Source organism: Echeneis naucrates, chromosome 3 (genome assembly GCF_900963305.1).
Source record: "Echeneis naucrates chromosome 3, fEcheNa1.1, whole genome shotgun sequence".
NCBI lineage: Eukaryota > Metazoa > Chordata > Actinopteri > Carangiformes > Echeneidae > Echeneis > Echeneis naucrates.
Window position 1 is genome coordinate 20,931,087 of NC_042513.1, and position 24,135 is coordinate 20,955,221.

The following is a 24,135-nucleotide window of genomic DNA, read 5'->3' on the forward strand; positions in this document are numbered from 1 at the left end:
TGCACTGTAATGTGTCAGACTTAAACTGGTTGGCCCGTATTCAAACTTAAAGAAAGCTGCACTTTTCAGTCAGACAAATTGTGCACAATTCTCGGCTCTCTGGACGTTGCAACACCTCCACCTAAATAGTTGCTGCACTTGTATTTGACCACAACTGACTTGAGTTAAGTCATTGTTTCTCCTTTAAAGCATGTCATGCTCTGAACTGTAGCAGTTTTATCTTTGCTCAGATAAAAATACCATCTACTTGCACGCTTGTTGTATACATTTTTATTGTCATAATAAACCCCCAACTTAATCATTGACCCAAATACTGATTAAGAGAAGACAGTTTTAGCTCCATAATTCTCCACCATCACGATGGAGTTATTTATTTCAGATTCTCTTTAATTCACTGCTGTTATGAGTTTGTTGTCATTCTTTGGTGATGATATGAGTGAAAATGATACTTCTTAGGAAGTGGTGAACGTGTTGACATGTTGCCTCCCCATAGTTTTGTCAATGTTTGAACTTCCATATATTTGAAATTGACCAAGATTTGTGGTTGTTTTTTTTTTTTTTGAGAAACTATCAGCCACAATTTATCTTTATTTCTGTGCTTTTAATAAATACAGCATTGGTAAAATAAAACACACATGTTTTTTCTTTCTTTATAGCCCCTGTGAAAGTTAAGATGGCTGACAAGTGCACAGCCACAGACCTTCTTTCCTCTGCTCTTTTTCTGGAAGATGAGCTGAATTCTTGAAATTCATAGTGATCCACTTGAGGGGTAATTTGAGACCCGCATAACGGTTGTTTAGGACATCTGAGGCAAAGGTCATCACATAAAACCCCCTTTTTCCTCTGTGCCACTAACTTTGCACATCTCCTTCACTGCTTCATTCTTTGCTCCTTCATGCTCCTTTTCTCTTTCTACCTTTAGTTTGACTTCCATCCATCCGTGCTCTAACAGCACTGTGGGTAACACAAACACACTGAGTGTCTCCTCAGACTAATGCAGTGGAAGCGGGAATGAATAAATGTGTGTGAGTTTGAAATACTAGTAGGATACTCTTCAGAGGAACAGAACAAAGTGTGTACTGACAACTTTTTCTTTTACTCGGACAGCAGGGAACTTTGCCTTTCCAGTCAAAATCACTTTCTGTCACCATTAAAATGTGAAATGTCAGTGGCAGACTGCAATATGCTGAAAATGAACTGGACTTTTTAATTTAATCAGAGGTGTTCAAACTGAGGCCTATTTCCCTATTTCATAGAGAGATTATCTGAGTGTGACAGAGTGTCCAAAAAATCAGCCTGAACTGTGCTTTTAAACGGCTTTCTGTCTCCAAAATGTCTCATTGAGTATTTAATGGATTTGAAAAGACAGTCTATCAACTGCAAGATTAGGTGACACGAACTATTACTTCTCATCCCATCTGAAAGTCATGAGTCATTGTTGCATTATAGGCGCTGAAAACACTTTTACTATGTGCACTGAGATACCACACAAACACAATTTTAGGCCAAACTAAGGAGGGGTTTTTTTTCCATATGAAGGATTTTCAGCTTTTATATTTTGGTGTGATCACACTTTCTGTGCACAATAGAATAGAAACCTTCGTGTCATTGCAAGAGTACAATGAAATAGGTTGCAATCCCTTTGCTGTAGAAAGAATAAATACTGAAAGTAAATATTAAAAAAATCTCACACACACACAAACAAACTGCACAACTCCATTAGCAGCACTGAGTAGTTTTTATATATTGCACATTTGTTTAAGCAGCTTTTAGGGCAGCAAAGGCTCTTGGGTAAAAATCGTTTTTAAGTCTAGACTTGTATCTCCTGCCTGATGGCAGCAGCTCAAACAGAGTGACCAGTGTGTGACCTCTCTGTCCTCCCTGGGTTTTTTAAGGAAGCGGGAGCTGTACAGTGTGTGCAGTGAGGGGGGAGGGCAGCTGATGATCTTCTGAGTGGTGATGCTAGCATTATGATGGAGTTGTTGAGGTTAGAGGCGCTGCAGCAATGTGTATACAGGCTGAAGAGCAGGGGGCCCAGCACATAGCCCTGCAAACGGGAAGATGGCTCCCCATCCGTACGCTGCGGTTCAATGTCCTCCCTTTCAGTGCTTAGCTTTGTTATTTCAAAACTTAAAAACATCTGAATGTATGAAGTTGTACAAGTTGTGAGCAAATGTTGACAAAAACTGATCAAACTACACTCACAATTCTTTTGAAGCAGACTAGAGGATGTCTTTAGCATTAAACTAAAATAATAACATTTATCAATATTATTTTAGTCATTGGGATAATTGTAAAAACACATGATCAGTAAGTTTATTTTTCAGGATGACAAATCACCTCATTATCTTATCAGAGTATCTTCCCAGTATGATGTGGTTCAGTGAGTTCATGCTGTGCACCTCAACAGATACTCTGTAACTAAGTAATTGAAATTAGTGCTCCCTCCAAACGTTGAGCTATTTACTCAACTATAAGGGTCTTTTTCTTTCAATGGCTGCTAACTTAATACTTATCTGTATATACTGCTTATCTGCTACTTATATTTCGGTATTTCCCCTTAATTTTTATTTACTTATTAGCCATTCATGCCTATTTTTATTTCTCATGGTGTACTTTTTTTTTTTTTTTTTTACATTCCATCTATAACTCTGAAGTCTGTAAATATTTCTATTGCTATTTTGTTGGAGTGCCTGTAATGAATCATATTTCCCCTGAAGATTAATAAAGTCTTTCTGATTTGGATTCTGGTGTTTGCTGTAGTAGAGCTGTGATTGCTTGGATTGATATTTTATGAGGAATCAGCCATCAAATAATTTGTTTAAGCTGCAGTCAGAATGGAGAAGTTACTAACTGGAGGTCTGAATTCTAAGAGGTGACTAAATCTGAAGGTTTAAGCCGTTTTGGATGAGAGAGGCTCCACTGAATGGACCTTCTGTTGGGTCGATTAAAGATGTTCAGCTCATTTCCAACATATGACCAAAAAAAAAAGCAGCAAATAAAATAAAAGAATCCTTTATCAGTCCCTCTGAGAGGAAGTTAGCACATTACAGCAGCATATAGAGTATAAGCACACAGGAATTACTGGGGGTGTAAACAAATATATGAGATCTGTATATAAGAGATATGTGATGATTGAATCACCTCTGCTCGTATATTTTATGTCTTTTATTGGGCGGATTGTTCATAAGAGCTGAAAAAATGTCACAGAAAGGATCAGTCCAACATCCTGACAGCAGCTCTGAGATTTTCTGGAGAAGGGGAGGAAAGCTGAATGAAAGGAGACAGCGACTTTCCCCCTCATTAGTTTTAGTTTTTTTCCTGGCCAAAGAAAAGGAGTCCGGTCCGTTCGGGTCCGTTCAGGGTGCGTGTGGCGCCCCCACCGTCTCCTCCGAGCCGCTGCAGACAGACCATGAAGGGTAGATCTGACGGATCCGCTCCGGGAGACACATAACGACATTATTTTATTTTATTTATTTATTTCTTTATTTTTTTTAACCACAGTCAGTCCGTGCACGGACCGTCCCCACCCTCCACCCGGCTTCAGCACGGAGCCGCACGACGCGGTCTGGCTCGGCCCCGACTCTCAGTGAGCCCCGGCCCTCCTCCAGGGCTGCCGGAGCCGGCGTTTGATTGGACCAGAGTCGGCTCGCCTTTGCCCTCTAACCCCGCTGATGTCGGCTCGCTGCTTCCTGCTCCCTCCGCTCTCCGCCACCGACTGACGAAGCCCGTCGACGCCGCGCGGCGAAGCTCCCCGCACAGACACCGCCGATCGGGACGAGCCGCCACAGCCTGAAACAGGACTGGAGCGGAGCAGAAGCCGAGCCGAGCCGAGCCACGACACACAGACACACACACGGGCAGGAGGACGAAGAGAAGCGGGCAGCCATGCGGAGGAAATCGAGGATATTGTTATGTTTTGCGGTGCTGTGGGTGCTGGGGATAGCCTACTACTTCTACTCGGGGACAGCGCTCAGCCGAAAGGTAGGTCTGCCGGCTCTACACTACTTTTTTCCGGCCACACCGTCCGGTTCCGGGTTCCGGGTCCCGGTCCCGGTCCCGGTCCGTGCGGGTGTTTTGTTCCAGGGACAAAGCGCGGACGGAGCGCCGTGGTCTGCCGCTGCCTGTGCCTCTTCCCCCCGCCTGCCACAGCACACAGCGCCGATGCTGCGATAAAAAGGGGCCTCCTGGTATCAGCGGACCGGCATTGATTTTGGAGGAGATGAGTGTGGAGGGCAGCGGGGGAGCGGGGCTGGCCGGGTCTGCGTGCCGGGTCCACGGAGCTGCAGTCCCGCTGCGCCGGCGGTCGCCTTCCCTCCGCTGCAGCCGGAGCGGAGCGAGTCCGCCCGGGACTAAACCCGGACAACCGCCGGCTCCCCGGTTCGTCCCGGAGCGGGGTGAAGCTGCAGGCGTGCGGGGTGATTGTTATTAATATGAGGCTGCCGGCCTGGTTGACCGGGGGGGGGGGGGGTGAGCCTATAGAGCACGTCAGCACAAGCTGCTGTCCAGAAAGGAGCAGAGATCAGGAAGTGAGCACCGACACACCGGGTTAAATCACCGACACACCGGGGCTCAGTCACCGACACCCCAGGTTCAGTCACCGGGTATAAGCACCGACATACCGGGTTAAATCACCGACACACTGGGTCAAACCACCGACACACCGGGGCTCAATCACCGACGTACCGGGTCAAATCACCGACACACCGGGTCAAACCACCGACACACCGGGGCTCAATCACCAACACCCCAGGTTCAGTCACCGGGTATAAGCACCGACATACCGGGTTAAATCACCGACACACTGGGTCAAACCACCGACACACCGGGGCTCAATCACCGACGTACCGGGTCAAATCACCGACACACCGGGGCTCAGTCACCGACACACCGGGGTTCAGTCACCGGGTATAAGCACCGACACACCCAGTTAAATCACAGACACACCGGGCTGTCAGGATGAATGGAGGTTTTTAAATATCAGGCCTTTTTTTTCACCTCCTGTGGGATCAAACCCCGATTCAGCCGAACTTGACTTCTTTTCCTGGTATCTGATGTCCATGTGTGGGGAGAAAATAAAGCTCTTTCATAAGTAATCAAATACAAGTTATAAAACTTAACCGCAGCCAAGTCAACAACCGCGCAAACACTATAAAATAGTTTTTGTGGAAACGGTTTGCCTAATTATCCCACAGGTATATGAGGAGTGAAGTTCATTTGAAAAACTAATTAATTGATGTATAACACTATCCTCACTTGTATTAGCTCTCAAGTAACTATATCAAGTATATGATGATTACACCTTCATGGGCTTTTCCTTTTATTAAATGATTCAATTATAATAACAAAGCAGATGATGCACCTATGGACTTTATATTAATGAGATTTTTTAATTATTTACAGGCAGTTGTTTTTTTTTTTCTATAGACTGAAATTGTCACCTGACAGATTAAGCATCACAGAAAATAATTAGTCACGTCCTTCCTGCATTTGTTATCATATCGCTATGCAGTTCAACAGCATCGCTAGCTGGAATCTCTGAAATGATCATACAGACGAGTCAATAGTACTTTAACTGTTTTAACAAAGATCTGAGCATCATTAGCTTCCTGGAAGGAGGGCAGATTGCAGGACTGTTTAGGCAGACCAGGCTGCTTTGACCTGTGTGCATCCAGTAGACTGCTGTCATCTTTTCCATGTTTACGTGTCATAAGATGGTGGGGTCGTTATGGCCATATTGTTACACTGGAAACATGGGTAGAGATAGTGATAGTGGTAATGATGAAAATGGAAGGTGTTGAATAACTTGGTGTATGTGGAGGTTTGGATTCCATTCATAGTATACCAGGCCTGTATATGTGATAACATGTGATAACACGTCATGCATATATCTAAAATGTGCCAGCATGGGTCAGAGAGGGAGATGACGGGAGGAACACCCAGCTTGTGCTAATGTAGGCCAGTGTAGCCTGCTGTGTTTGTATGAAGCACTGTGTGTGGGAGGTTGTGCAGACTACACTGCCTCTCTAGCCACTGTATTTTTGGGTGTGTGTGTTTGCCAGTGTGGAAAGGTGCTGTGTGTATTCCACCTGTCTTTTATTTTCTCCTATCTGTCTCTCTGTGTTTACTTTGCCCCAGTCAACCAGAGTAGGCCTTTTACTTTTCTATTAGACTGATAGGCTTGTGTGTGTGTGTGTGTGTGTGTGTGCGTGTGTGTGTGTGTGTGTGTGTGTGTGTGTGTGTGTGTGTGGGCGTTAAGAGGGTCAAAGTGGCACTCCATGATAAGCAAGTTTCTCTGGAGGGGAACTTTGGGTAGTTTTAATATGGAGTTTGTATGATTAAACAAAGTTGGTGCTGCACAGCCCAAGTGTTGTTTTCCATCTCATCTTTCTCCACTTTGATAGAAGCAAGGTGAATTTTTCCAAATCAGCCAAGGCCTCATAAATGTTTAACATGGATGGGATACATTTTCTGGTTGCGGACTCCATGGAAAACCTAATTGAAACCAGATCCAAAGGTTTTAATTCAGCATGTAATTCAGGGCTGTAGTTAACATTTTTGCGGCAAATTTTTCTATTGAGTGATTAAGTCTATAAAATGTCAAGAAGAAAATGTGTCCCTAGGACCGATGAGATCAATGCCTTCAAATTGCCACTTTCTGTTTGAGAGGCCCGAAACACCCCAATTATTATGCCGTAAAATGCAATAAATGACTCCTTAGTGAGTGTATGTGGTTCCTTTTCCTTTTCATCTTGTTTATTCCCTCGGCAATGGATAGGTGAATTAAACAGGATGTGAGTATAATTATCCAACTATGTTGGAAGGTTTGAAAATGCAGACAGATATTCCCCTCGGGGAGTTCTGTTCAAAGTGCGATCACGGGTTTGCATGTTCATTAATTCATTAGCCAAACTGGAGATGAAATTGTCCTGCCTCGTGTTTTTCGGTGTAAAGAAATCACAAAGAGCAGGGCTGTGTGCAGCGGTTGGATTTTTATCGCAGACATTTCAAAGTAACCTATCCATGTGACAAATGGCGCAGATACTCTTATGCAGCGCACATGTCAGCTGCGACTCCCTCTTACTGTTCAGAGATTGTGTGGAGTCCGACATTACATTACACCTCACAAAGCTTCATGTTGTTGTCTGTGTTCAGAAGCAGTGTAATGAGTTCAGTGTGTTTACTGGACTCATGGCAGCTAATTCAAATTCGCACTTCTCAATACTCTGAAGGATGCCGTCTCTGCCAGAGGAATTAGTTTTGACACACACACACACGATATCAAAGCCTTCACCAATTACCATTATCTGTTCGAAAGTGTCCCATTTGGAAGAAGGTCCCTCTTGCTGCAGTCTGACTGCCCATTCAGAGACACTTTGGAGCTCAGTATCAGCCTGCAAACTGTCATCTGCTCTGGGCTTTGCTAAAATCCTTTGGAATGCTGTTTTTGCTTTTTGTTTTTTTAAGTAAGGCTGTAAAAGAAGGATTAAAATGTCACCAGAGGTAAAATGATGACCCTTTGACAAATATATTTCTGTCAAACATTTCAACTTGCATTTCAAGTTGGAAAGTTTGTCTTGGCTTTAATTAGTGCATGCGGTGATTCACTGAGTGCTCTGGAGCATCTCTTGTTTGCTGGCTTCAGTTGCACTGACTCTCAGTATAAAAGGAGTCCATTCTTTCATAAGAATCTCTGCAAAACTCAAGTATTTTGGATCATTTAAAAATTCATTCTCATTCTTTAATACTTGGCAACAAAGTTCCTCATGACTCGTCTCAAGTTTTCAGCCTCAACTGGGCATTGAAAATACCTTATGTTATTTTATATCATTAATAGAAGATGGACCAAAGTTTCCCCTCTTCTCCTTTCCCATGCACAGTAAGTAGGAAGAATGACAGGAAACTTTGGCAGCTGGACTAAGTACAAACCCACATATCTGAAAGTGCATTGTTGCGCAAAGGAGGATAATGTTGCCACCACATGCCTGCTGCCTCTCCAGGATGCCCCATTAAAACCTCTGAGGGTCTTTCCTGTCAGCTCTTCAGAAGCCAGAGTCCCTCTTTTGAGTCTACCGTTCCTGCTAATCAGCGGAGCTTAAGGAAGAAAGAGGAGCAACAAAGCACAGGAAAAACCAACAAACGCATACTTGATCAAGAAAATCATCTGCTGTTTGGTATCTTCCTGTTCCATTCATGTCATGTGTCTCTCTTCTAAAAGTATTGACCAGAACTAGTATAATCCATCTTCTACCACTTTTTTGTTTCCCGGTCGCCGGGCCTGCTGGAGCCAATCCCAGCCAACGTACACCCTGGACAGGTCGCCAGTCCATCACAGGGCCAACACACAAAGACAAACAGAGACCAACAACCATTTGCATTCAGACTTACGGACAATTTAGAGTCACCAGTTAACCTAGACATGCATGTCTTTGGGTGGTGGGAGGAAACCCACGCAGTCTCGGGGAGAACATGCAAACACCGCACAGAAAGGGCCCAGTCCAGGAACCGAACCTATGACCTTCTTGTTGTAGGGCAACAGCGCTAACCACTACGCTACCTGCTAATATCCCTAAATGGACTTTGCCGTAGAATAGAGATAGGAAGGGTTAGTCACGTGGTAGGATTGTGCAAGATCCACTGGTGCATACCTTTGTCCATTGTTGAGATTTGTGTCAGCTTTGTTTGTTTGTGGCACAGTGTCTCAGCTTAGTTCTTACCCAAAGGTGGATCACAGTGTGGAATTGCGAGTATTTCTCAGCGTGTTGCTATTAGGCAGAGATTTGGATTAGTTCTAGTCAGTGGCAGAGGATTCAGAAGGGAGCTTGATGCTTTTACTCCCAGCAAACTGAAGAGATGAGAGGAGCAGACATGAAGCATCTCCCAAGGGAGAGTTTGTAATGCTGGCTGGGTCAGAATTCATGAGTGGAAGTTTCTGTGTGTTATTTGCAGCTTCGGGCACTCAACTTCTGTTTGTCCGTTCTCGTCTCAAACTCCTGCTCTATCAGTATATCTGCCTGTCATCATGGGCACTGCGACGTGACTGGCTCAGAGCATTTCTCTGGTATAAAAGCATAAAATGTTCAAAATATGGAGCACTTCCACACGCCACAATCAGTGACGGCAGATCAGGGTGTTGCATTATTGGAGCAGGCTACAGGATGTTTTGTCTTTGGTCTGCTATTTAGTGTCTAGCATCACAGCACAGAAGATACTGATTTCAAGGTCAAGGTCAGGATTTTCTTTATTTTCCCTCAAGGGGTGAATTGGTTTACAGCCAGCAGAATACAAACATAACACACACAGCAACGGACAGAGTGCAACAACAATTTAAATAAGCATCTCTACTGATATTCATTCAGAAGAGCTATAGCAGCAGGAGCAAATGATTCTTTGTACCTCTTAGATCTGCATAGTGGCATGTTATATCTGTGCCCAGAGGGCAGCGGCAGAAAATCCTCCCACAGGGGATGACACGCTGTCAGATATCTATCTTTTTTTTTTTTTTTTTTTTTTCAGCCATAGCTCATGAATCTTTTCAGACACACACAGTCATTCTCACATGTGTGTGATTTCCTGCTGCTGTGTAACTACAGCGCAGTCATGCAGCCGATAGACCTGCGGCTTTGAAACCACTTGAGGCCTCAGCAGGTCAATATGTTTGTAATGCAAGAATACAATGTAATTTCAGCCAGCATCTCGCTAACTAAATAAATGTGGTTCTTCAGCGCAAACACTGAATCAATAAAAAGCTTAAATCAAGGTGGGGTTCCCCAGATACAGAATCCTTTTCAGACAAACATTGTGTGTCACCGTGTTTGAAGTATCGACCGTGGGTGTGAGCTTGTAATGATTGTATCTGTCAGATGTTTAACTGTAAACAGAGCTAACAAAGAAGAAGTCGTGTCACTGCTGTTTTTACGGAATATAGTTGAATTAAAACTCTCTCTGAACCGAAGTATCTAAACAATCACTCTCAAAACAGAAGTTGACATCCTGGAGTCTCACGAGACCCAGTGGCCTGCTCAAAGGACAGTTTGAGCTCGCGTGACAGGAAGAACAGGAAGCTCAAACATGGATGAATAACTGTGCACTGGGCTTTGACACTCAACATTATGTATTTATCAGCCTCTCCAAAACCACATCACCACAAAAACAACATGCAAACTAAAGTGTAAGAGAACAGCTTAAACACTGTCAGTTTAGGAAGGTTTTGTCCCAGAAAGCTCTACAATCCTTCCTATCCCGGGTCGTGTTAATACTGTTTCAGCGTAAAGTCGTTCATTTTATCCGTCGTACTTGTGAGAGTATCTAAACTAAATTGACAAGCTGTGTTAAATTGAATTTACAGTTGAATCTCTCATTTGTCTTCATTGTAGCTGTAATAGAGCTACGTTTATCTGCCTCTGTCTGAGGTCAGTGAGCCTTGGTTTTAAAAAATGACCAAGAATTTAATATGGTAGTGTTATCTCTGAAACCTGCAGATATGGCTCATTAAATATCAACCTCATTACGCCTAGCAGTAACTAAGGAGGGCAGGATAAGCTTATATGAATCCATCAATGTAAATTAGTCCATACCAGAAGAGTCGCAATTTCAGTTAATTGAAAATTGATCAAAATAACTTCACAATGTCGATCCTTGAAATCAGCGCCACGCCCCCAAAGTCACATCATGCTGGTGAGTCAAGAAGGGGGAAAAAAACTTGCGTGCTAGAGTGTGATGAGTTAACTTGCCCTCGTCTAACCTGATCCTGTAGCCAGTTAAAATCCGCCATGACAACTGTTGATATCGAAGAAACATGAACTGAACTCAAACCTTCCAGACAACACAACAAATATCTGGAAGGACATCTCCACAGCCATCATAAAGAAGTACAGATAACAACCATGATACAAAATGCCAACCAGATGGAATCTTACCACAAAGATGTTTCCCTCCATGGTTTGCACATTTTCAGTTTACTAGTGAAACAACTTGTATTGAAGTCATATTATATTGTTGACCATCTTATGAACGAAGAATTACAAAATTAAATAAGTTAACATGCCGTCAAACCAGTGATATTAGACTAAATGAGACTAGACTATTCTAAAATTGTCATAGACATTTGTGGTAATAGGACCCAAAAAAAAAAGACTGCGAATCGAGTCATGACCTTTAAAGTTGAAAATGAAAATTAAATGGAGAATCGTGAAAGCCCTCGTCTATACCCCGAAAAAGGACAAAGAAAGAGATACTAATGATGTGATAGATGAAGAATGATGAGCTAGAGGAGAAAAGATGGTAGAGAAATATATGGTGTCTCGATCCATAACAGGAAAATGGTGGGCTGTGCAATTCCTGGCAGCTTTTACTTTCACCAGTCAGAGGGAGTTAGTGCTGATCTACCAGCCTTGAAAATGAATGACTGACAGCTGTGGCGATAACAGGAAATAAGAAGTGAGGCAACGCCAAGAATGAAGACAAACAGTTCAGGTAGGTATTTAAAAGAGTGGTTTCTATCTTTTCATACCAAGCTGTCATTCTGCTGCTAGCAGGTGGTTTCACCACATGTTGATCTGTGGCAGAGAGAGATCAGACTTTTACTCACTCCGATTTGATTTAGTCATCCAACCTTTTTGGTTATTGGTATTGTCCTGGTTAAACACAAGAACACGCAGCTTCTGTGCATGTATTGCCAACTGGATTCTTTGCTCCTTATGATGATTTTCTTCCCTGGTGGATGACTTGTATTCATGGTTTCATGGATTTGAATGAAGATATCCATTGTTCATAGCATCATCACAGAGACGAGTGTTTCAATGATCTGTATTTTCACTCAAGAGAAAATCAAGCTGCCCTCTTTCATTCTTGCTTGACATGTTCAGAGTTTCACAGTCAGGCCAACAGTAATCTGTGTACTTGTTATCTGACCGAAATATTCAAAGAGACTTGATATGGAACAGAGGCGGTCATTGTGATTTGACTGTGCCCTATTTGTGGCAAGGACATTTAGATCACGAAACAAATGACAGGTATTTTACACTTTGGTGCAGCAGCAACGGATATGATTTAGTTGGTGCACTCCGATAAAAATGTGCTGCTTTTTTTTTTTTTTTTTTTTTTTTTTACTATGTGTGGGAACAAAAAGGGGAGCAATATTTGAGAATTAATGATCTAATTTCTAATTTCAGGGAACACTGTTCCTGTGCCTGATTGGGTTTCTTCGGTTTAAGGTTTAGGTTAATTGCTAAGTCTAAAAGACAAACCTGCTGTTGTTGGCCCTGCAGTGGACTGGTGACCTGTCCAAAGAGCATGATGCCGATGTCAGCTGGGATTGGCCCCTACGTGACCCTGATGGATATGCTTCATAGATGATGAATGTTCAAAATCTGTTATAGCTTTTTTGTCGCTTTCATCTGTTTCTTGAAACCCACCTGAAGTCTTGTCAGAATTTACCATTTCAGTATTCTTCTTATGGCGTCTTTTCAAAATCAGAAGAAAAGCTTTGACGAGTTTGACTGGCTCGTCGAGGATTAAAGGTTTAAAGTTTTAATCTTGCATATACTCAAAAATCCAGAAGACTGTGGGGCTGATATATAAGATGATACAGACAGTTAGTGGATACTTCAGCTCAACCTGTTTTTTAGGGATACAAAATCTCTGTTTGGATGCTCCATCTGCCCTGATCTTAGCTGTTTGTTATTGCCGATTTACTCAGCAGAGCGGATTGAGGCACTTGCAAACAAACGCCAACCACCTCATCCTCCTCCAGAAATATTCACAGTAGACGTGTATGGATCTGTCACATTTGGGTGACAGAATCCTTATGCTGATTTTATGCATCGGCCTTGACCTTTTAATGACGAGAGCCTTTATTTAATCCTTCTTTTCTGAACAGTATTTTTGGCATTTCTGTCTGGGCTTGTGTAAAATATTTAAATTGCAGTAGTCCTAAGAAATCACTTTAGTATGCAGCGACCCAGCTGGCATGAGAAATCATGACAAATATTGAAATACAATGTTCAATGCAGGAGATGATCTCCCATTCATTCCAGATGTTAAGTGTTGTGTCATAATAATATGATTAATCAAAGATGATACTGAAATATTATACAATGTTAAAAACCCAGAGAGATGGACCAGGACGAGCTTTAAGTCAGGTGGCTTTAACAGCAGAACAGGAAACTCAGTTCTGTGATGAAAGTCAGCAGTTTAAGTAACTGATTTTTAAGATGGAAAGAAATAATGTCTGGCCATCCGCCAAAGCGGTGGGTAGATGGATGTTTTTTAACACTGGTCTGGTGGGAGGTGTTAATTTCTCATCCTGCGTCGCATCTTGGCCATTCAATAATGAACTGGTGTTTGTTTCAGTTTGTCCGAGAAATTCACCAAAACGCACCAAGTTCCTTAATGCTGGTCGTTTGGATGCACTTCCATCAATACCTTGGATTAATCTATACAATTTATTTATTGTTTCATTCTCATTATTGTCAGTTTAAACCTGAAATAGTTATATACAGATTTTTCATTCATGTAAGTGGGATTAAGGGCTCAACCACCTTGGCAGGGCTCCCACGTCTGTCTATTTCATTATTTGATGGCATTAACCATAACCCCCACGTTCTGTTCTCTTGCTGTCAGAACCCGCTATCTCTTTTCTTCCCGTTGCACTCTTTGTTGACAGCTGTGTAGGAAGAAAGAGGGAGAGTGTGACCGATCTGGATATATATATTTTTCACACAAAATTTTACCTCATCAGCTTCATACAGAAGATGGATCTGCTTCATTATTTTCTGCTTCGAATGGATCTTTTAGATGCTTAGATGCTCTACTTTCACAACCCTGTCAGGCACGTTCATATTAAATCAACAAACTACTACAAACACATACACAAAGTGTCTTTTTTCATATATATACTCGTTTTAAGGAAGCAGAATTGCTGAGTCAGCTCTACTGGTTTTTTCTTCCTTAAAATAAGGAGGGATCAGATTGAATGAGCGCTTTTGTCCATGAGTCCAAACACAATGCAGAAAATTGGATGAAATTAAAACGCTGTGTGTGTCTGTTTGACCACAGCATGTTTTCTCATTTTACCAGCTTTTCCTTTTGGTTTTCTCTCACCCGTCTTGTACACGTCGGCACATTTTGGACAGACTGCTACTTCACAATGTGTAGTTGGTTGTTGCATAAAAATAGACACATGCATTTAAGCACTGTGGTTAAGTATACCTCTGTTTTACATTAACCTGACATTTTAACATGAGTTCTGTCCAAAGTGCATATCATCTGAGGTTTATGTGTAACAGTTGCCTCAATGTCAGTCAAGATCTGTTGCCTGAGGGACTTTACCATTCGTGCCAGTTATAATTTTATGAGTTCATGTACTGTGATTTATGATAGGAAATGCTTTGTTTGTCCAAATAAGCAGCTGTAACCATCAGTTCCAGTCAGAAGTACCAGTCCTGCCAGTATTGAAACAAATTTTAGGCTGGTGTCTTTGCTGCAGGGCTGTTATTTGTCAGGGAAATTGACAGAAATGTTTAGGCCGCCTGTATTGATCGTATGTTCTAAGAAATTGGGTAAATGGTGCTTTTGTCTGCTCTAATGAAACCTGCAAAGTTAGCGTATCCACTTAACCTACTTAATTAATGCGGTACATTACATGTTACATTACATGTACATTAATGCAGCGATCTGCCTGGCAGAATAAGATGAGACTCAGATACCTCTTGACTGATGATCAGAATCATTGACAGTCCTAGATTCTGATTTATCATATTTTAGGATATAATGTTAGCATCTCTGCTTACATTTGGTTGAAGTTCAAACAACCAAACTCTCTGTCTGAGATGTTGTTGGTTAGTTCAAATGATGAAGGCTTGAAAGCAGAACGAATAAATCATTTCACGTAATTATGTTAGCCACTTATTATACTAAAGGAAAACATGTTTGACAAGATAAAAATAACAATTCTGTTATTTTTTCGTATCTCGAGTGTGAAACTAAAACTAAATTGCTTCACACTGCGATATAACTATTTTTTAAAATGGTCATTCTTCTCCATAGATCATCAGGTGCTGAGGGTCACTAAGCTTGCAGCTTAAGCTTCAGTCTGTGAGCTCAATATCATACGTAGTTTTCACAAGGATATTTGCAAAGCGCTTTAAGGCCTCAATCACGCTCCCCTATAGATGTGGCCTCAGACCGCTGCAGACACCACAGACACATAGTTGCTGATATTATACTTATTATCTAGTCTGCTTAGAGTCCACATCTGCATTTACTGCTCTGCATGGACAGATACGTGGGTATCTGCACAGAGCATAACATGCACAGATGCAGAAATCACAAGACCTAACAGTGTTCTTATTTTGAAGTCACTCAGCTGGGCATATTAAAAAGTGAAGCTGCATTTTAGGCCAACTCATGAAGTTAGCATTAGCTTAATGAGCTATCTAGCCAGGGCTGAAGAAATGCCCTTTCCCCTGACTCAGACTGTATTTATTTTAAACTGGCCGGCGTCTCTCCAGCAGGTCATATGGTAATGCACTTTTTCTCTCTCTTTTTTGGGGGGGTGGGGTTTGGGGCTCCTTTCACAAGCATATTTTCTCTCTCCCATGAATTCTTGCTTTCTCATACAATTCGGGGGCTTTTTCTTGTTTGTTTGGTTTTTTTTTTTTTCCTATTTAGTTTGTTCGTTTGAAGTAAGGCAGAAATTCAGTTGGTCACCCAGGGAACCAATTATGAAAACACAATATTCCTCGTCATGTACAGATCCTGTGACCCATTTTAGGGCCCTCACCCAAAGTTTTAGAAACCGCAGACATAGAGAGAAAAACAGAGTATCATGAGCTCTCGGGCCAACAGGGCCTCACGCCTTTTCTGCGTCTCTGCGCCTTTCTGCCTAAAAAGGTAGCTTTGCTTTATCTGTGCTTTCAGCTTGAGGGGGGTGGAGCAGATGTGATTGTGTCAGACCCCATGAAGAGGGGCTAAGAATAGCTAAAAACCATCTAACACCTTAGCTTGGATTGGTTTGAAATGGGTTCTTTTTTTTTCACAAGCTCTCTGCAGCACATCATTATACTGTGGAGTCTGACGCCATGCAGGAGACAAGGCCAAGTCTGCTGCTGATGCAAGTAGAGCCGGCTGGGGCCGGGCCGCTGAAGGATTGGTAGTACATTATGTTAGACTTCTAGATGTAGACACCTGAACTATACAATAGACTCTGCTGCTTGTTGGGTTTGTTTCAGGCTCACCTCAGCCTCCGTTGTCCCACTTCCCTCTGCCATCATCCATTAACAACATGGGAGCTGCTGACAGCGTGATGTTCTCATAGGTCAGAGTTCACCGTCCCATCCTGCCTGTGAATGAATTACCAAACAGCCTTACACACCACGCAGAGATGGCTCATGCTTAGCTGACTGATTAAATTGCATGAATGTAGCAAAATAAAATTACACATTCAAAGCTGTAATGGCAGGACTGAGATAAATTGTGGCACCAGAGAGTTTGTATTCCGGCTGGACTGGAGTCTGTGTTGTTTCTGTTTCTGTTGTTGGCAGATAACTGAGCTCTCACACTCTATTACTCACAGCTCTCATGTTCCCAAAAACAGCAGCATGCTAGCAACAATATCAAACGTGGTTATTGTGCTGCTATTAAACAGAGTTCAGAAACCAAATGTCTGTATACTCATCACATCTTGCTCTGTTATCGTGTAATAACTCTATTTGCGGCTGAGTTTATTGTATTTTAATTTGTTCTGATAAAATAATAAAGAAATAACCCAGTATACTCAACCAGACTGAACTATGTGGATTAAGTCAAGTCAAGCATTTATGTAATCTTAAAATATATATATATATATATATATCATTGGCAGGGCTGAGTTGTACTTGAGTCATTATCTTCCTTTTCCCATGTCCAGATGAATCCACATGGCCAAACATTTTTCACCATATGTAGATCTTTGCATGTTAAATTTGCACCAGAACCACATTAATTAATGATGCACAGTAAGATTGCAGATGTTGGAGAGCTGGGTTTACTGATTGTGGGCAGCCCCATGCAGCCTGTGAAAACGCTTCCTCTGCCCTGGAGCAGTTTTCTCTGTGTCAGGAGGGTTATCTCAGATTGGGATTTGGAAAGGAAGCCAGAGTTGCAAAGCACTAAAGATTTGGGTGTGTGACAGAGACAAAGGCTGTAGAATGAAAGAACCTTTTGTGTTGCATCATGGAATCTGTAGGAACAGACCTTTTTGTAGCTTTATATTACAAAGTGTAAGTCTGGCTTCTGAAGGGTTTGCTGCTTTTTGCTGCTTTTATTTAATTTTTTTCTTCCTTCTGTCAATGCCTTGATCTTTTCAGGACATTCACATGTTTCAGCAGCAGCCTTGTACTGTACATAAATGCTAGATTAATGTCTACTGGATTGCTTCACCTGTTGGTCTATGGTGTTGTGTACGGGCTCTGTGTAATGATAGGAAGTTTGCTTTGGAGCTTTTACAGGATGTTATCGGTGCCAGGACAAGGATCAAACAAATATGTGAACCTCCACTCATACATCCTTCTACACTGGGAGTACGTGATCTCAAGTGTGCTTTATTTGTGTGTGTGTGTGTGTGTGTGTGTGTGTAAGAAGTAATTAGGGTTTTTAAATACAGAGTAAAGATTATATGTGCGTGTTTCAGCATTTCGTGCTGTTCCATTAGTGATGACATGGTTCTGCATAAAACATAGCCATGTATAAGAAACGCATGCAGACTGTAAACCTTGGCTTTGGTTCAGCCTACACACACTTACAGCAACATGCACTACAGCTAATTATTGCTCAGATGCCCATTTACGTAAAAACACACCCTCCCTTCAATCTCCCTACAGAAAACCTTTCTCCCTATATGGGAAAGAAAATATTTATAAACTTTAAATTCTTTCCTGTTCCAATAAAACACACACACACTCCTATTGTGTGAGGTAATGAATCAGAAGTGTAACTTTCTGTAGCTTTATCGCAAATCTATGCAATTTTTATCTTTCTGCCTTTTTTGTCTAACTCTCAATCATTATGTTAATTTTAAATGACACCACGAGCTGCAATTTTCACAAATCATCACTATTTCCATGTAACAAACAGCTGGGGAAAAAAGCAGCAGCATTTTTGGTGGTGGTAATCACAGACCACCGCTGTGGTTGAAGAGGGACAATCCTTTTCTGTTAGCAGGGAGGAGGGGGGCATCAAAGCAGGGAGGAGAAGTGGGGTGCAGGGCCAAGGAAAGGGAGGAAGCAAATGGTTGATGAAAGACTTTGAATTGAGGGATTTTAACTTCCCCACCCTGAGCACCCCGCCACCCCGGCCTACTTTTTTGGCTCCTCTGACACACTTAGATGATTCAGCACTTCACTCCATCTCCTCCTCTGCTTTCACTCCAGATTTCTCTGCTGCTCTTCCTCTCTTCTTCCCTGTCTTGTTTTCCCTTTCTCGATGTCTCCAGCAGCGCCTCCCCTTGTTTCTCAAAATTTAAACTGAACTTGCCCATTATCAGGAGTCATTTGTTCAAATTAATTCTCAGACTCCCACAGGCTCACAGCAGGGAATAAGAAGCTTTCGAAATGCTGAATAATCATGACAAAGGATTTCAGGAACTAAAACATTTTAGTTTGAGACTGAGAATCGTCAGACTTTTTCCATCTTTAAATTCACGTACTGGCACGAGAGCCACGCAACTTTCCATGATGGCAGTGAAGACTTGGTGGGCTGTGGCCAATCCCCCTTTCGGCCTGACCCCCCCGGTTCCTCTCAACGATCTTCTTCCTGCTTCTGTCAACAAACCATTTTTTTTTCTCTCCAGTGTTTTCATGTCCTTGTCCAGTCCTGCTCTGAAACACAAGAGTTTGTGTCTCTGTCACAACATAAAAAAAAAACCTGTGTGTGGCATTGCAGTGCTACAACAATAGATGTAACAGACACAATGAAACTGAGCTCTTTTTTTTTTTTTTTTGTCTGTTGAATTAGCCGTGACTGACAGGGAAGCAGCAGTTTGGTCTAAAGAGTTGTGTTTGGTAACTGGCCTTGCGGCCATATTAACAGTCAGCATGTTCCACCAGTGAGTCGAAGACAAATAGTCAGCGGTGTGCGTTTCCCCCTCAGGAACATGCAGCACGTAGGCTGAAAGGAGGAAATTTCTCAGTATCTCATTGCTGGAAAAATTAATTTGTGCTTAATTTCAAGAAAACTAGGACATGTCATGTCTTTAATGAGAGGCTGAACATTCGTTCCTGTCAGATCTTCAGTTTAACTACAAACTCCAGAAACTGAAATTGGAGAATTTTCTCTTTTCTATCATTTTAAATTGAACAGTTTTAGATGAAGTTTTTTTTTTTTTTAAAGAGGCTTCTGTGGGTTCAGGGCTATATTGATGGCCATAATTCCTTATTAACTCCTCAGGCTGGCCCATAGTAACAAAAAAATGCCTAATTGTGGGTTTTTGTTTTGACATTGGATAAAATTAAAAGGCCATGACCAGAAGACCTGAGGCTGATAAGATGAAAGCTGATCTGATAAATAAGTAGAGCTAAAAGCATTAAGAGCTTTATGAAGCAGTGACAGGATATTAAAATCAATTATCATAACATGCTGACTCACGCTTTTTTATTCTGCCTTCAAAACAGACACTAGTTTACGTGAGCTGCATTCAGTCTTACATACATTATACATGCATGCATTTATTCATGTTGTGTATCTGTGGCTGTGCTCAGAGTCTGTGAGCAAACAAAAATCTGAATCTGTTGAAAAGCAGTGGCTCTGAATTGTTGCAATGATTCAATAATGAAAATAATTACAACAAATAATTTTGCGCTCAGTGAAAATATACCTTTCCTTTCTGTGGTCTGGAAGTGAATCACTGCAGCAGACAGCTCGGATGTTTGAAACGGGATGTTCCCCGAGGAAAGATGCTTCCCTCTGTGGATGTTTTCTGAGCTAAAACTGCTACGATACAGAAACTGTGCTTTTAGTAAACGATCCTTCGTGAGAGCAGCAGGGAGCAAGAGATGGTCCATTCAGACGTCACCAACCTGAGCTGCCGTTAAATATGGATGGAGGAGCGGAGACTGATCAGTTCTATTTTAGTTATGGGTTGGTGTGGTCTGATTTTAAGTTGGAGTTTTTGTGTGTGTACAGGAATGTGTCTCTTTCTTTGTGTATGTGTGTATAGGATGCAGATGGGGTTTTAGGAAAAGGGCCAGCTCACACAATTGCGCCATTGAGTGGCCTCACACCCCCTAAGCTTCTCTCTCTCTCTCTCTCTCTCTCTCTCTCTCTCGCCCTCCTTCAATCTAACTCTTTTTTTTTTTTTTAGGCACATACACACACACACACACCCTGGTGCAACTTGTCACAGTTTGCTCTGTGCAGTCTGGACTCACAAGTGAGTGAAGTTGAAGGGTTTTTCATGGTCAAATTCTTTTGGATGGACAGCCCCCCTCCCCCTCTCTTTCTCTCTCTCTCTCTCTCTCTCTCGCTCGCTCAGAGGTTTTATTATGGACTGACATTATTTTTAAGTTACACAACACCCTAATGAGCTGCTCCACGTGTTTGAAGCAGAGCAGCCATCTCCTGAAGCCATGCATCAGCAGGGGAGTCTTTGTGTGTGTCTGATGCACTTCAGATTGTTCTGTTATGTTTTGGATAACGTTACCCTTTGTCTCACGCCTTATTAGATGTCAGACAGAGAGCAGCACAGTGTGTTTTCTCATCCAGGGCTTGTTGACTGAGCATCTTGAAGATTCGCTCTGTTACCTTGTTGGGTAGTTCTCCGCTTCTCTTTTCTGTATTTTACAAATGTTGTATATGAAATCATTCTTTTGTTTCCTCCGGAGGGCTCAGTTGCAAGGGACACAGGAAATAAAACTTTAAATGCCATTTCTCAGATCCTGGAAAGGAAGTGATTTGGCGTTGAGTCTTGAAGTTTCGTACCTGAATATATTCCCGGTCTTAATGTCTTTCAGTGTGGGTTTGGAGAGTGTGGCGGCAGTGTCTGTGTGTCATTCCTCTGCCTGTAAAACGGACTGTGTGTGTGGAGAGTCTTATCTGGCTGCACGACATCACACAGCATAATTAATGGTGGCTCAAAGTGGTGTTAAAGCTAAGTTCACTTTTTTTGTTTATGTCAGTGGGACATTGTAGAAAACTAAAATGGGGACCCGCCTCACCAATCATCCATCATCCTTTCAAGTCACAGCCTCTCCAACATCATTCACATTGTGCAGTAGGTGAGCATTTTAATGCAGTTTAATGTAAGTGGACACATCACATAGTCCACAAAGACAAGTATGACTTGACGTAGATAAATCTCTGTCTGGCAGACGGCTGCATCATTTTTCTCTGCTTTCTCGCCTCCATTGTCATTTGCAATTTTCCTGTCACTCTTTATCTGCCTCACTCATGGAAAGAGGGGCCAACATGTTTGCCAACCAGTTACGGTGACAATTTAATCAGCCGTGTGCACAATGATGTGGTGTAATGTTTTCCCTCAACAGTATTAAAGGAACAGACAGATAAATTGAACCATTTAGAGTTAAAGCAAAAGGTGCAAAAATTAAGTTTCTGAAAAACTGGTATGATGGAAGGCCAAGATGTTTCAAGTTTAGTTAGAGACTTAAAGCCAAAGAAGTGTAATCTGACATGGTGGTGAGTAGAAGGTGATTTTGTATACGGGAGCATCTTGAGGATGAAGCAAGCTGAGTATGAAAGTCACCAAGGACAAAGAAGGAGATACCACCGCCTGACAAAAGGCTGCGGAGCCAAGTCCAGCAGGAGAGCGATGAGAATGAAATGAAGTTTGAAGGAACTGGAAAGCATGGATGTCTGCAGGTGAAACGTTCAGCCATATGTAATGTGACTTTTATTCCAGTTTGCTGCAGTGGAGGCACAAAAAATCGGTTAGTCTCAGCAGGTTGAACTTCAACAATGCATTGCTGGGAAGTTTAGCTGGGAGGCAAAACAAATCGACCCAACCCCGCCATCTACATCCTCCCACCTCAGCTGTGTGACATCCCAGTTAGAGCTGTTTTTTAGGACTTGTTTTTGGCAACAGTCTTTTTTCACTCCTTTCATGTTAAACTACTGCCAGAAGATACTCTGTGTGTGTGTGTGTGTGTGTGTGTGTGTGTGGCCCTAGGACACTGAGCAGTGATTAAAGAGGAAAGAAATGCAACTTTTTCTAGATTCTTGCTTCTCCTGGATAAACAACTTGCAGTGCCAGGCGGAGAGGATGGTGTCACTGCAAGAAGCCTGACTCAGGCGTATTAACAGTCACAGCGAGGACGTGTGCACGTTCTCTGTCGCACGCAGATGAAGATGTCGAACTTTTGTGCAAAAAAATAAATAATACACATATATACACACACACCATGCTGCGGGGTTTTTTTTCCCTGCTAATAAGCAGAATATGTAGGGGCGGGCTGCAAAGTAATCAACTCTCCCTGTTTTTAATGATGAACCATGTGACACTGACCCAAATCTGCACAGTCCTGCTTTGTAAATGCACGTTCAGTAAAAGCAGATGCCCCTTGAGCGACTTTGAACCTTCAACTTCTTTTCAACCACCATGGAGAATAAGAAAATGAGGCAGAGCTGATTGAGGAGCTGGGGTTCTTCGGTCTCTGGTGTTTATCTTTGGTAAACTGTATGTCCTTGATTTGTTTTTGTTTTTTTTTTTTTCAGCTGTGCTGGCCACATGGCTCTAGGAGGGGAAATGTCATTCGGTGCATTAACGTTAATAAGAATGAAATGTGTCTTTCTAGGCCTCCTACTGAAAGATAAATTAAGCTCCTGTCTTCTTTCCTCTCTGTGATGATTTGTGGGTTGCCTCCAGTTTCCTGTCTTGCATCTTGAACCTCAGAGAGTTCAACTCAGGGTCAGTTCTGAAGACGTTAAATGGCTTTGGGTGATGATATAATCATGTTGGTGCTTTACATCACAGAACAGACTGCACCAATTAAAAAGAATATTTTCTACTCAACCGCAACAACAGGTGATTCTCAGTTAAATGTCCTGGCCTTGAATCAAGCTAAAGTTCTGTGTATTTTACTTTCAGATTTAATATGTTTAATGTGGTGTGTTTTCCACAGGGAACACTCATAAAAAGGGACAAACGATGTATGTGTTGTGACATGACTGAAGCTCTGTGGGAAGGGTCGGCTCACTGATCTCCACGCCTGGAGCTGATCAGGATCCAGTGTTTTGCTGAAGGACACCTCAGCAGGACAGATGCTGGCTGTCACAGGGGCTTGAACCTGAGCCATCGTCATGAAGGACGTTTCCTCTAACCACTCACAGCACTTACTGCTGTGTGCCGTCCTGTGCGAGCGGGGGGGGGGGGGCTGCACCAAACAGCATCTGTTACGTCAGCCAGTGTACAAACTGAAAACCAGCAACATTGATCTGTGGTTTCAGTGACATTAGCTCACGAGACACGTTAAATCTAGCGATATATTTCTTAGTGCATTAAATGGGGGAGTACAATACATTCATTTGTTTCATTTTGGGTTTATTAATGCAAATGCTTACAGCATTAATTTCAGTCAGACATTCATGGACGTTTTGGTGAACCAATTTCAATGCGTTTGAAATTACCGGATCATTTTGTTACGTCAGTGTGTGCTACTGTCCATTAATGTTTCATAACTTCATCTCCTCGCTGCAGTTTGGTCCAAAATCATTTGTGCTGTACTGACTGTTGGAGGGGTTTTGTGCTAAATCAACCCAAAATAATGTATACAGCTTTTTTGGGTTCGTGCATGTAATCCATTTATGTGTCAGTAAGTGTGTGCGTCGTTAGTGCGGCATTGTGTGTTGGTGAAGTCTTGGCTCGTATCTGAGATAATCCATCAGTGGATGTGATCAGATTACTGTAGATTATGCTATGACCATTAGAGTCTCATCTGGGACTAGATGAAAAAACACACACACACACATTCACTCGCAGTCAGATAAGTACTCAAAGTGTGCATGTAAACCAGACTGACGCATTAATGCATGTGAGCTCTCAAACCCCCGACATACACAAATATGAGCTGACACTTGTTGACACACACATGCATGCTTGGTCTGATCTGTTAAGGGCTTAAAGTCCATCCCATTATCAGAGAAGCA

The 24,135-nt window shown here is 42.2% G+C and overlaps 1 protein-coding gene across 2 annotated transcripts in view; it reads left to right on the forward strand.

Moving 5' to 3' along the window:
* Positions 1–3,401: 3,401 nt before the first annotated feature.
* The window catches only part of galnt2 (UDP-N-acetyl-alpha-D-galactosamine:polypeptide N-acetylgalactosaminyltransferase 2), a 44,224-nt gene continuing 23,490 nt past the window's right edge, over positions 3,402–24,135 (forward strand). Inside the window, exon 1 of one of the 2 annotated variants that reach the window (XM_029497748.1) lies at positions 3,402–3,984. In XM_029497748.1, coding sequence (XP_029353608.1) covers positions 3,889–3,984 — 96 coding nt within the window. In that variant the 5' untranslated portion in view covers positions 3,402–3,888. The remainder of the gene's footprint in view (positions 3,985–24,135) is intronic. The other variant, XM_029497749.1, reaches the window with a different exon arrangement.